At 38.5% G+C, this 14,300-nt stretch overlaps 2 protein-coding genes across 3 annotated transcripts; one reads left to right on the forward strand and one right to left on the reverse strand.

Annotated features, from left to right (window-relative positions):
* Positions 1-2,840: 2,840 nt before the first annotated feature.
* Positions 2,841-5,217, forward strand: LOC112167577 (zinc transporter 1). Of its 2 annotated transcripts, none has more exons than XM_040506840.1 (3): positions 2,841-3,676; positions 3,757-3,906; positions 4,817-5,217. In XM_040506840.1, the coding sequence occupies exons 1-3, from the start codon at positions 3,101-3,103 to the stop codon at positions 5,135-5,137; spliced, it is 1,047 nt and encodes a 348-aa protein (XP_040362774.1). In that variant the 5' UTR covers positions 2,841-3,100; the 3' UTR covers positions 5,138-5,217. The 2 variants fall into 2 exon arrangements, with proteins under 2 accessions (XP_040362774.1, XP_024160384.1); XM_024304616.2 differs by having other exon boundaries at positions 2,848-3,676; positions 4,826-5,217.
* A 5,670-nt stretch (positions 5,218-10,887) lies between these two features.
* Positions 10,888-12,228, reverse strand: LOC112203238. The gene has a single exon (XM_024344232.1). The coding sequence runs from the start codon at positions 12,226-12,228 to the stop codon at positions 10,888-10,890; it is 1,341 nt and encodes a 446-aa protein (XP_024200000.1).
* Between the last annotated feature and the right edge of the window lie 2,072 nt (positions 12,229-14,300).

Below are 14,300 nucleotides of genomic sequence, written 5' to 3' on the forward strand. Positions count from 1 at the left end.
TTTTAACTGCCTATTGCGGTTTTGTACAAAAAAATGAGTGAAGGCTGCTAATGAAAATAGAAGAGCAATTGGGAAATTGATCAAAAACAGACTAAGTAGGTTTCTGCGAATTAAATTGAACTTTGTGGTTTTTTTTTTTCTTTCTCAATTTATGAACAAATCCTGACCTGTTTGGTGTAGTAATTAGTATGCAATTGATTTTCTATGAATGGGAGAAAATGATGGATTAATTTTCATGATTCATATCGTCTGTGTTTGCAGGGGTCATGACCGAAATAGAAACAGGAAGACTTGAGAAATTCAAAGGTAATTAAGGCATATGACTGTGCAGTCGTGCAGATTGCGGATTAAAGTTTGATTCTTACAACTGAAGGTTTAACAATTTTTCTTTTTTCTTTTTATAAGATTCGGAATTTATATAAGGGGTTCAAACCGGGTGAATCTTCTTTGGCCCGTATGTTTAGTTTAGTTTGGTTTCTTAGACAGGTTGTCAGAGTTGATGTAGAGAGAATGAATATGAATATATAAGGGGTTTCTTAGACAGGTTGTCAGGTTGTCAGAGTTGATGTAAAGAGAATGAATAGGTTAGTTTAATTACAAAGAGAAATTAGGTTAGTTTAATTTATCCACAAGTTAAGGAAATTGCCTCTGATGTCTTATAGATTTTCATTTCAATGGCTTCTTCATCCCACTCTCACACAACTAATGAAAATTAGGTAGATTTACATTAGGCTTTCCTTCCACCATTGTATAGAGTAAGAAAATTGTTGTTTTTGTTAACTGACTTATTACTTTTCAAATTCTACTTAGGATTGCATATTACGAATTGGTTACCTTTCAACTGTAGATAAGCTGTTGTTTTTAGTTGCACTGGGATTATATGGAGCTCAAATCAATCTTACTGTTGCTGTTTAACTCTCTCTACAATATTAAAATCTGATCTTAATTAACTTGGTGCTTTTAGTTATGCTTATTCGATTTTTTTCCTTTTCTTTTTTCAGTTACTGCAGATTTAGAATTTGGGAGGTCTTGGTGTGAAACTAGCTAGGAACATAATATTGCGAGAAGATGGTTCATGGTTGTTCTTTATATTTGAGAAGTGCAATTTTTTTTCCATGTAAATGTTGTTCATTGCTTTTTGATGACTGTTTTGGTCCTTATCAACAGATAACAATTTTTTTGTTTGTTTTTTTTTTTTTTTTTTTCCAGTTTTGTACATTATCTACTCTATAGTATTACAAATAGCACCTTTATGTGATAACCCCGGAAATTAACCAAATATGTCCTCATTTCTTGATTATTAGATGTGAGAGAGAAAGAAATAGAGAGAATTCGCACGCGCGAGCGCAGTTCTTCCGCACGCGCAAGGCGCATGCAGGAAGGCTAGTCATATTAATGTGTACCGTAAGAAATGACTTTGATAGAAATGGCTAAAAGTAAATGAAGAATGTCTCGATGATTTTAGTGCTTTCAGTTTTATTTTGGTGTTCATGTACATCCGTTGCATCATATTGGTTAAGTTGAGAATTGGATACGTAGGGTTATACACTTATACGTAGGGTTATACACTTATACGTAGGGTTATACACTTATACAAAAGTTGAGAATTGTCACTTCTTTAATTATGACTTTCTGTTGTGTGTTTTCCATTCTGTTTAGATCTTAAAGCACTGCATGCAAGTCAGTATACAATCTTTACCTAGCAACTGTACCTAACTAATTAATATCGAAAGAATCTGGCAATTTCACTAAGAAACCAATATAGAAATCGATATGAAAGTCAGAAACGTCCAGATTCCAAGTTTTCAAACCATGCACCTTCCATATTTAGCAAGTCTTTCTAACTCAGGTATGGTAGAATTGATATTAAATACTCTGGATTGGTTTTTCTATTCATTTGTTCTTTTGTTTTGGTCTTCACATTGAGGAAATATGCTTGTATATATGCTGGAAATTCGACTGAGGAAGATGGTAGTATTTAATATAAGGACAGTGGCTAGTCATGAGGGTTTACATAGCACCTTAACACGTACAGAATGAGAACTGAATTTGGCTGCAAATGGAAGCATGCATCCTGTCGGCTGCACAGGCGGTCGATCCTAAGCGGTGGCGTTAGCCGTTGATCCGGCATTGTCTTCATCCAAGATTGGGCTTGTGGGCTGGTCTTCTTCTCTTGGGGTAGGGGTGAGGTTCTTGGGCTCAATTTGAGGCCAATCACCCATTTGGGCTGGGCTTTAAGGGTGAGTGTTTTGGCACTCTTTTTTTCACTAAATGCTTGGTCTTTGAGCCTGCAAACACAGAATTTTTTTGTATAATTATGTAATCGAAGAATTTTTCAGCCGTGCCATTTACCAGAATTGAGTATATTGGCGGCGGAGGATATTTGTTTAGCTGATCAGAGACCTTTTTTTCTTTTTGTAGACTCACTTTAAATAAGTAAAGCTATATTTTTTTAATGATGGTATTGATTTTTCCTGACCTATTTGACCACTGATCTAGGGTACAATTATGGGTGTCTGTTGTTGGTGTCATTCTCATTTTGGAATTAACGAACTCTTTTTTTTCTTTTTTGTCAAAAAGAAAAAAAAAAGATATAGTTAGGTGACAATTACGCAAGAAATTCAAGGTTGATTCTACACAAAATTAGGTTGTTAGTATCAACTAAGGAGAGGGGCTCGTCCAAATTTGAAGAGGCAAATTCACCGAAGATGTTTGAGTTTTCATTACTCTCTGTTCAGTTCAACTTGGAGTGCATCGAATACCAGACATTTTGATAGAAACTAAGAGGATCAGATTCCCTTGTAGCATTGCTGTCTCTTCTGATTTAGCTTTGGAGGTTGCGGATGCAGTGACACTTGCATATAACTCCAATAACCGGTGCCCAAACTTGGAATTTTGCTAGAGGGCAGGAGCACCGACTTGTTCAATTCAATAATGTATGAGTCTCCCTGTTTGGCCGCTTTTTCTCTCTCACTCACCCGCCAATTATTATCTTTGTCTGTGTCACTCATCACTAGAAGGACCATATAACCTATGTATATGAGCTTGGACACATTTCCACAATAGTTCATATCTAATTCATTCTTTTCCATTCTATGCGATGAGTAAGTTCCAATCGAATTCAAGCAATTTCTTCAACACTAGCTTCTTTCTTATTCTTCTACCAGTTTTAGTATCTTCGACCTGCACTTGTATTCAAAAGCAAGACGAAGATCGAAACCAATCCAAGCAACTGATCATATACAAAATAGTTGCAATCGTTTCAGTTCTGGTTTCTGGTGCCCTAGGAGTCTGTCTTCCATTTCTGGTGAAGATTAACATACCATTTCTCCACCCGGATAATGACTTCTATCTCCTAATCAAGGCCTTTGCAGCAGGAGTGATCTTAGCGACTGGCTTTGTTCATGTGCTTCCTGATGCTCAGGAGAGTTTGGCAAGCCCTTGCCTCAGTCAAAAGCCATGGGGAAAGTTTCCGTTCACCGGTTTTGTTGCTATGGTTTCGGCCATTGGGACATTGATGATGGAAGCTTTGGCTACTGGGTACAAGAAGAGGTCTGCTCTTAGCAAACCTCAGCCATTAGATGGTGATGAAGAGGCACATCATGTTCATGGTTCTGCATTGGTGTTAGAATCATCAAATTCATCGGATAGGATCCGAAATCGTATCATATCTCAGGTAATTCACATTAATTTTTCTTTGGAATTGGTACAAGTGTCCCGCAGGAAACATATACATGAACTTGGTTTTGTGTTCAGGTTTTGGAGTTGGGAATTATTGTCCATTCAGTGATTATTGGGGTATCCCTTGGTGCTTGCCAAAATCTACACACAATCAAGCCTTTGGTGGCAGCATTGAGTTTCCATCAATTTTTTGAGGGCATAGGACTTGGTGGATGTATCTATCAGGTACTTGATTGATTGGTTTCTAACTAGCATCATCTGTTGTAAAGCAGAGACAAAAAGACTATAGCAAAGAGTTATTTTCCTAACCCAACTCAATTCAATAGTCAAATTATTGGAAGTACCTAACAGTCAACAGGTATGCTACTTCTATAAATTTCGGCCAAATCTAATGGTTAATAGGTGAAGCGAACCAATATCAATGTTTCAGAGCATTATATTTTGTACCTAGCTAGCTGTTCAAATTTCCAAATCTTTATAATAACGTTGGTATTGATTTGAAAATACATTCGAACTTATTGATAATTTTTCTTTCACATAACGAAAATCTAATCACTTCTTTATTTTCTTACCTCTACTAATTAGTAAATGCGAGGCTCTTTTGTTGTTAACAAGCTTCAATTATGTTAGTGCATGATTGCCGCTCTTTCGTATCAATAGCTTTGACTGTCCTTGTTATACATCCTTTTGTTTGGTGTTGTTCTCTTTATCTTTATTATTGTTATTGTTCTTGTTCTTGTTCTTGTTTTCTACCAGAAGGTTTTGGTTTGGTCCCTCTTCTTGTGTTTGTATTTTCAGTCTCTTATATCTATGTACTTAAATGGAGAAACTTTTGGTTTGGTCCCTCTTCTTGTGTTTGTATTTCCAATCTCTTATATCTATATACTTAAATGGAGAAACGGGCGATGGATTTCTTCCTTTCAGGGTTATAGTGGGCACTTGCGCCTCAAATCAGTCTTCACAGAGGAGTTAATATAGCCTAGTTATCTATTTACTTAAAAAAAAGTTAAACCAATCTTATTATAGCATAAGGTAGTTCTTCATGAGTCGAATTTAGGATATGAAACTTGACTCATGGCACTAAACAAGATGATTGCAGGCCTGAAACTAATTAAGCTAAGATATCTATAACTTGTGCATGCAGGCAAAGTTCAGCCATAAAACAATGGCAGTAATGGTGGGATTCTTTTCCATGACCAGCCCCTGTGGAATAGGTGTGGGCATGGCAATCTCCAACACATACAATGAGAATAGCCCCACTTCACTAGTTGTTGAAGGACTGCTATTATCAGCATCTGCAGGGATTCTCATTTACATGGCACTTGTTGATCTTCTTGCTGCTGATTTCATAAACAACGCCAAATTGATAAGCAATCCCAAGCTCCAACTTGGGGCAAATTTTACTCTTCTTCTAGGAGCAGGGTTTATGTCACTCTTGGCCAAGTTGGGAGATTAGTCCTAATTCAGTATATAGTAAGTTTTGTATAATGACATGATTTGAATCAATGAATCATCACTTCACTAGATCATTCAATACATGGCCCATTTTCAAAGAGAGCTTCAAAGGCAAGCATTATACGAAATTTCTACTATACAATCTATATGACATACACACATTATATAACTATGTGTAAGCCATAAGTGGATGAAAGAGATCAAAATGTTACTTATGATTCTTATATTGTCAAATTTTGTGTATGTCATGCATGCATGCATAGTAAAACTTTTCGACATTATATGATATGTGAACCAATTGAAGCAATTTTTTTTCAGCATTTGGGGTTGTAAGGGGATCCTTATCTTCCATTCAGCTTCTTAGTATTAATTAAAACAGTTTAATTCTAAAATGTTGTTTTACCGTAAACACAAGATCAACACCAAATTTGGAATTCTAATTATTGCAGGGCCACATCTTTAGTGGATGACCAACCAAATCGGAGACTTTCTGTTTATATATTTCTTTGGCTCCTTGTTTCATAGATATATTTTGAATCTTTAGGTCCAAAAGAAATTCTCTAATCGGGAATTATGTCCACGAAGAATAACGTTTTGTAAGAGCAAGTGCAGCGGTTTGCTCTTGACTGGTCATAGTCAAGAAAAATCCTATGTGGTGACCTTGAGAGCAATTTTCCTACTTGCACGGGTGGTTTTTTGCCCGGGCAAAACCAACTCTTTCTTGACTACAGCCAAGAAAATAGTCATACCCATGACTATTTTCATGACCCAGGCAACAAACAGGCCAGCTCGGGGAGAAGGAGACTCGCAAGGGAACATGGGCGACGTCAGCAAAACAGGGGAGAAGGAGATGCGCCAACTTGGGAACTGAGGGACAGCTGCTTGACGCGTGGCGCCGCAACTCTTGAACGACTGAAGCAACGCGCTTGTCGCGTAGCGACATGCATTAGGCCGGAAGTTGCAGAGCACGTGGAAGAGACCCGTTGGAGGGCTTTGAATTCTGATCCCAACGGTCATGAAATCTCAGCCCTTCATTTCAATTAAATATGCAATCCTACGGCATACAATTAACATGTATATATATGCTTTGAATTCTGATCCAACGGTCATGAAATCTCAGCCCTTCATTTCAATTAAATGGGCAATCCTACGGCTTACAATTAACATGTATATATATGTTTGTAACGTTAATAAACGGTAACTAAAAAAATTTAAAAAAATTCTAAACATTTCTCTATAAATACCTACCATTTATTTTACAACTCACACCAAAAAATTTATCTTTCATAGTAACCCAATTTTGTGCTTCCTCATCTTCATATAGCTCTCATCTTCCAAATTTATTTATATCCAATATGGCTGCAGAAAGGGGAAACACAGGTCCAATGGCCGGACAAGAGGGAGATCAAACTGAAGATGATAATATCCAAGACAAAAGGAGATGGACGGATGAGGAAGATGTTCAATTGGGCAAGTCTTGGAAAATTGTTGGGCAAGATCCGGCTGTGGGCACAAATCAGAAAAATAACGACTTATGGATGCGTGTGAGGCGACACTTTGTCGCAAATTGGCCCCAGAGCCGATCAGCTTCCTCTTTGCAAGGAAGGTGGAAAATTTTGAAGGTTGAACTCTATGAGTGGCATTGTGCATTAAGGCAAGCGAAAAATTGGTACAAGAGCGGTTCGAATGCGGTTGATGAGATATGTATTTTTTGATAAATCATTTAATTTGTTGATACATTAAATTAAAATATTACATGATAAATAATGTAGTTGATAAATAATGATGTAATTACAACGATGTTTATATTTGTACTAATTGATTTTTATTGTAAAACGGGATAGATACTTTTTTATTAAAATTATGACCTTTATATTTGTTGATAAATCTTATTGATACATTATAGTAAAATATGTCTTGATAAATAATATAGTAATTATAATATCGTTTTAATTGTAGTAATTGTTTTTCGTTATAATTAAAATATGTCTTCATTAAAATTATGACCTTTATATTTGTTGATAAATCTTATTGATACATTATAGTAAAATATATCTTGATAAATAATGTAGTAATTATAATATCATTTTAATTGTAGTAATTGTTTTTCGTTATAATTAAAATATGTCTTCATTAAAATTATGACCTTTATATTTGTTGATAAATCTTATTGATACATTATAGTAAAATATGTCTTGATAAATAATGTAGTAATTATAATATCGTTTTAATTGTAGTAATCGTTTTTCGTTATAATTAAAATATGTCTTCATAAAATTATGACCTTTATATTTGTTGATAAATCTTATTGATACATTATAGTAAAATATGTCTTGATAAATAATGTAGTAATTATAATATCGTTTTAATTGTAGTAATTGTTTTTCGTTATAATTAAAATATGTCTTCATTAAAATTAGGGTCCTTGACCCAAAGCACCAAAATACACTAAAACAATTTCACTTACCCCAGCAACAAAATTTTATTCCCACTAACACAATTAAAGGTAAATTGACAATTTTACCCTCTATCTAATTAATGAATTACAAATGCCCCTCTCTGCTATCTCTCTCTCTCTCCTCCCTCACCGACGATTTCTTCTACCTCCTCTCTCTCTCTCTCTCTCTCTCTCTCTCTCTCTCTCTCTCTCTCTCTCTCTCTCTCTCTCTCTCTCTCTCTCTCTCTCTCTCTCTCTCTCTCTCTCTCTCTCTCTCTCTCTCACACGCTTTCGGTCAGCGCACCGCCTTCACCTCAGGATGACGATGTCGTCGACAGCGGTGATACATCGGTGAAGGTGCAGATCCACGACTACCTCAAACACCGCATCATCATTTCGTAGCAAAACGAAGCAGAATCGCGGGGCGACGGCGGCCAGGAGTTTATGGTCGACAAGCTCCGTAAGCTCTGAGTTGAGGAGCTCATCGTCATCCGGAAGTGATACATCGGTGAAGGTGCAGATCCACGACGACCTCAAACACAGCATCGTCGTTTCGTAGCAAAACGAAACAGAATCGCGCTGCGACGGCGGCCAGGAGTTTATGGTCGACAAGCTCTGCAGGCTCCGAGTTGAGGAGCTCCGACGCGAGGTCCGCCGTTGCGACTTTTCGATTGTGTAAGAACTCGCCGTCCTTCTTTGGATTGAGATATGACTGTTCTTAAAGATCTGAGAGTGTGGGTTTGTATGTGTCTTTTGTGTGTTACAGGTCGTTGGAGCTGAAGGTGAAGAGGATGGAGGAGGAGGACAGAGACCGAAGCTTGAAGGTGGCAGAGGCGGAGCAGCCGGCTCAGGCCTCGTCTATTTTTCTACATGTGCATGGTTTACAGTTGCTAATTCGTTTCGTTTTGATTACCGAGTCTTCGATTGATTGATCTGTAGTACAAGCTGTGCTCGTGGATAGCAATCATCTTTTGTGCTCAGTCACCAGTGAATATGAAGAGCATTGAAAACAACCTCAAGCAGAAATTTAGCATCTATGGTCATGATGGTTTAGCATTTTCTACCTTTATTTGTGATTTAATGATAATTACTTCAGGTTGAATAATGAGAATGAAAGAAAAAAAGAGAAAAAAAAAATTATCGGGTGGCAATAGATGGCTATTGGGGGCAATAGTCGTCTATTGCAGGGCAATATATATTTTGAATTGATGTAATCTCCTCGTTTTTTTTCTTTAATCAAAGTTTTATTTGTGTAGTTTTAGGAAGATTAATTACCATTTCGGTAATCTAAACGTCTATTGGGGGGCAATAGACGTCTACTGGGGGGCAATAGACGTCTACTGGGGGGCAATACATGGCTGATAGTCGTCTATTGGGGGCCAATAGACGTCTATTAGGGGGCAATAGACTATTGGGGCAATAGACGTCTATTGGGGGCAATAGACGTCTATTGCCCCTCTATTAGGGGGCAATAGATGTCTATTGGGGGCAAAAAAACTTTCCGGTGAGATTTTCAGCAAGTTCCGGTGGGCGGCAGTCGGTGGCCGGATTCCGGCGGCCGGTGACCGGATTCCGGCGGCCGGTGACCGGATTCCGGCGGCCGGTGACGAGCTCCGGCGAAGTCTCCTATGGTTTCTCTCTCTTCCATTTTCTCTATCTCTCTCTCTAAGTAACAAAGGGATGAGGGGTAAAATGGTATTAAAAAAAATTAAAAACAAAAAAAAAATCTTAATGGGGTATTAGAGAAGACTCCCTTAGAGTGTATTGTGTAAGAGAGAGTTAAAAAAACTTAATGGGGTAAGTGGGAAAAAAATCCCTAGAAATGGAGTAAATGGACAAAACCCCTTAAAATTATGACCTTTATAATAGATGATCATTCATAATAGAGTTTATATTTGTAAAAATTGTAATTTTCCGCCACCTTTTTTTTAATTATTTTTTTATTTATTTCGTAGCGAGATGAAGCATATAAATTGTGGCATGCCGGGATGAAGAGAAAAAAGAAGCCAAAAAATCACAATTTTCAGAGTTTTGCTAGTTACGCTGTTGTGGAGGGCTTTGCACAATTTAAAGACATTCCGAGTCATACATCTAGAGGAACATTAAATGAAGGAAATCAACATACGCCTACACAACCAATTCCTGGAAATTCTCCCATCAACTTGGACATGGATGTAGATGAGGTAATTGCAGGTGAAACTGCAAATCCCAATGTGAGGCCTCAAGGAAGGAAGGCTGCCAAAGAAGCAATACAGAAAGGAAAGAAGGCAGCGAAAGATCAAAGTCCTTTGTCAAACAGTCTCGAGAGTATAGCGAACAACCAAATAGAGGCAACCAAGGGCAAGAAAAAACTCGATGACGAATTCGCTCGAAGTCTCCAAGAGGAAGAGAAAAGAGCATGTATCCTCTTGCAAATCGAAATACGAAAAGAGCAACTCCTATTTCAAGAAAGGCAAGATCGAATTAAAGAGAGGGAAGAGCGAAATAAAGAGAGGGAAGAGCGTATTATGGAGATTGATACAAGTAAAATGACGCCAAATAAAAAGCGTTATTGGTCAAGAAAACAAAATAAGATAGCGGAGAAAGAAGATCTTAATGAGCAGCCGCCACCTTCTATGGGTGGATACTATCCGCAACCAAATTTTGGTGGTGCATTCCCATAACCAAATTTTGGTGGTGCATACCCACAACCTCTTTACCCCGGTGCATACCCACAACCACCTTACCCCGGTGCATACCCACAACCACCTTGCCCCGATGTATTCCCACAACCTCCCTTAACCGGTGGATTCCCACCACCTCCCTTCACCGGTGGATTCCCACAACCCTCTGCTTCTATGGGTGGATATTATCCGCAACCACCTTACCCCTGGGGATATCCTACACAACCACAATTTTCACCTTTCTCTACTGATGATTCCACCAACCCTAACCCTAATGATGACCCTTCAAACGCAAATTGGATTCCTAGAGAAGATGAGGATTATGATTTAAATAATTAGCCCACAATCTGCATGTTTGTAATTGTATTGTACTTATTCCTAGTTTTTCATTTATTTAAGCGACAATTTAAGGAAATAAAAGTTGTATTTGGAAATTCCCCTTATTAAAGCACACACCTTATATTAAAAATCATAGCACATAATAAACATAATACAAGCCAAATTCAAATCACATTGACATAAAAAACATAGACATTGGCCAAATTAAAAGCACACCAACTTTCCAAAACATAATACAAACCAAATTCAAAGCACACAAACATAAAAACATAGATATTAGCCAATTATTCCAAAAAAATGCTCATTTATGATCTAGATCTCCATGTTGCCTTGAACGTTCCAGAAATGCTCTATCAGATCCCCTTGAAGGTTTGAGTGACTGTTTGCACTTCTAATGGCATCGTATCGATCCATGAATCCGTTGAAATTATAACCATCTCTACCAACAGGATCGAAGTCATCACCAGTCGGTCCTTCCCAAACCTGGGCCAACCTGGGCCTCATATTGTTATCCTCTTCTTCATCGGACTCCAAATCCTCATCGTTGTCATCTGGTCTTTCATCCTCGATTATCATGTTGTGTAATATAATACAAGTCAGCATGATGTATCGAAGGTCTTCTCTTTCCCAGCCACGAGCCGCTCCTCGAACAATACTAAAGCGCGACTGTAAAATGCCGAAACATCTTTCGACATCCTTCCCGTACCCCTCTTGAGCTTGGGAAAACTTCAGACCCTTAGGTCGTGTAGGCCTTAGAATTGATTTTACGAAAGTCGCCCATTGCGGATAGATACCATTAGCGAGATAGTACCCTAAATTGTGAATCCTGTTATTTGCTTGAAATTGGATCCGAGGGGCTCGACCAGCAGTGAGCTCGTCAAACAACGGGGACTTAGCAATGACGTTGAGGTCGTTGCATGATCCAGGCATTCCAAAGAAGGCATGCCATATCCATGTGTCATAAGAAGCAACTGCTTCGAGGATGATAGTGGGCACACGTTTTCGACCGCTGTATTCTCCAACCCAACCTGTTGGGCAATTCTTCCATTGCCAGTGCATGCAGTCGATGCTTCCAATCATCCCAGGAAAGCCCCTTCTCTTAGCTTTGGTGAGAAGTCTTCTGAGGTAGGCCGGATTAGGAGCCCAGAGGTATTCTGCCGAGTACAGATTAACGATTCCTCTTGTAAATCGTTTTTGAGCCACAATGGAGGTAGATTTCGTCATCCGACAATACTCAGCACATTGATCTGCCCCGGCACCATAAGCAAGCATTCTTAAGGAACATGTCAGCTTCTGCTGGGGAAGTAGTCCGACTTTGCCTGCAGCATCTGATTTCTGGACAAAGTACGGGTCATAGTGACAAAGATCACTGGAGATGCGGTTGAACACATTGTGACTCATCCTGTACCTTGTCCGAAATATCTCTTCACTGAAAACTGGACGCTCCACAAAGTAATCTTCCATCATGTTTTTCCCTCTTGATTCCCTACACCGCTCCTCATTCGGTGCACGCCCCGGTTGAGAACCCCGTTGTCGTGATCCGGAGGAAGCTTCAGCTTCAACGACTGCTGCTACCACAAGAGCATTAATCGTACACAGCTCTTCAAGATCTTCATCTCGAGATTGTCGATACTTAGCCCACAATCTCTTCATTAAAATAAGGGAAGGAGAGGAAATGTGTTGGATCTGGAGAATATGAAAACGAATGAGATTTGTGAATATCAGCTTGTGAGGAATGTTGTGCTGCCTCTTGCTCAATTTATTTACAATTTTCACATAAAACGTGATCAGACTTCGAGGACACGTGTCCACTCCTGGGTCGACGTAATCTGATCTGAAATTTTAGATAAGATTACATCAACAACCACCGTTAGATTGAATAGTATGCAAATGATCTGGTCCGTTCAAAAAGTGTCGGTTGTGCCTTCACTCATTTCAATGAAATTTGTCCGTTGTGCCTTCACTCATTTCAAGATAAATTGTCGGTGGCTCATAATTTGTCCGTGCTTTCACTCATTTCAAGATAAATTGTCGGTGGCTCATAATTTGTCGGTTGTGCTTTCACTCATTTCAATATAAAATGTCGGTGGCTCATAATTTGTCCACCTTAAAATATTTTTGAAAAAAGTAAATTGCATAATTATGACATTAATTATCCATAAATATTCATTATCAACAGCAAAAAAAAAATTTAAAAAAATGAACAGTGGATTTAAAACAGTGAAACCCACTGGTGAACAGTGAATTTTGGGTGAACAGTGTTGACCGGGTAAGAAAAACAACGGGTGTAAACCCATGTCCAGTGGCAGTGAATAGTAACTTGACCGGTCGAATTCTTGACTTCTCGACTTTATCTTTTCTTGACTACGGGTGGACTTGCTCTAACATGTAGGACCACCAAGCAAACAATATTAGGAGAGTAATAGGGTTTCTTATTGTCTTTAATCTTTGATCAAAATGAAAAAAAAAAAAAGTATTTAATCTGATTAACATTACTTTTTCAGGAGCCAGCTTAGCCCCTTCACTATAGTAGGCGCAACTGCACAATGCGAAAGGCATACATTTTAGCAACATTGACAGACAAGGGTCCTGAATGTATAAAAGTGAAAAGGGAGGGGGTTGGGAAAAAGTTTCGATACACAACGATTCAATGAACAAAATTACAAAAAGGATACCATGTTTTAGATGGCCAGGAGACGGGTCGTTTTTGTCATTATCATCTTGTATTTGTCTCTAAATCATAGTTCAATAGAATATGCAGGACCCCTCTAGATTTTTTATTTTTAAAACAAAATAAACTTTATTTATGTATTAAACATGGTGAGAGATGTGTAAAATAGAGCCTACATTCTCTCAATTGTTACACACATACTATTGATACATATGATTTTTTTTTTTAATAGAAGTTGATTGCATTAGTAATTAAACTATAAAAACATGTCAGAGTGTAACAGAACTTACATAAGAAAATCCGGAAAACCGAACAACCTATCTAAGCCAAACTAAACTCATTAAAGTCTAAAGGGACGTTCGCATGACGCAAGCCTAACTAAGCAAGACTAACGTCGATTCCTAAGGGAGATCATTCATCTAGTCTAATTTGCCGGCACGCAATTGTGGTACAAATCATAACTACAAATATCTTAGAAAAGCTTATAGAGTTTACCCCTACCTAAACAAGACTTGCATCCAATTGTCTAATAACATAAATTAAAATCTAGTAGCTAACAACCTTGGCAACAGGTTGGTCTTCTTGCTCTTCTTTGAAAACTGGTTACTCAAATTAGGCCTAGGCCCCAAGGCCCAAGCCCAAATTCGAGTTCTTGAAACAGAAGCCCAAAAATGTTGCTAGGTCGTCGCCGCTACCACCGACAACTGAACTTCCGGCTGTCGGCCTTTCCACCACTCCATCTCTCAGCCAAGATTCCAAAACCAGATAAGTCCGGTCAAAAAAACCCAACCGGATCCGGACACCCAACGATCAGAGCACCACCAGATAACCCAATCTGAGCAGGATTGTATTCGGCGCCAATCCGGTATGACCCCGACTTGCTCTTCGTTGACCTCGACTTGCACCGCCACCAACCTACCCCCGTCAACCATCGATGCTGCTCTGCAGATCAAAAAACATTAGCCTCATATTTGCTTCAATCAAAAACCACCAATCGATCTTCTCCGCACACAATCCCTCCTTGGAAGCCGATGGCACCCAAAGCCAAACCCAT

This window comes from Rosa chinensis, chromosome 5 (assembly GCF_002994745.2).
Source record: "Rosa chinensis cultivar Old Blush chromosome 5, RchiOBHm-V2, whole genome shotgun sequence".
NCBI classification, from domain to species: domain Eukaryota; kingdom Viridiplantae; phylum Streptophyta; class Magnoliopsida; order Rosales; family Rosaceae; genus Rosa; species Rosa chinensis.

What these genes read in the sequence shown, in the direction of transcription:
- LOC112167577 (XM_040506840.1), top strand. Translation starts at nt 3,101, where the DNA reads ATGAGTAAGTTCCAATCGAATTCAAGCAATTTCTTCAACACTAGCTTC. An exon ending in GAAATCGTATCATATCTCAG is followed by an intron (nt 3,677 to 3,756) that starts GTAATTCACATT and finishes TTTTGTGTTCAG; the next exon opens with GTTTTGGAGTTGGGAATTAT. An exon ending in TTGGTGGATGTATCTATCAG is followed by an intron (nt 3,907 to 4,816) that starts GTACTTGATTGA and finishes ATCTATAACTTG; the next exon opens with TGCATGCAGGCAAAGTTCAG.
- LOC112203238 (XM_024344232.1), bottom strand. Translation starts at nt 12,228, where the DNA reads ATGAAGAGATTGTGGGCTAAGTATCGACAATCTCGAGATGAAGATCTT.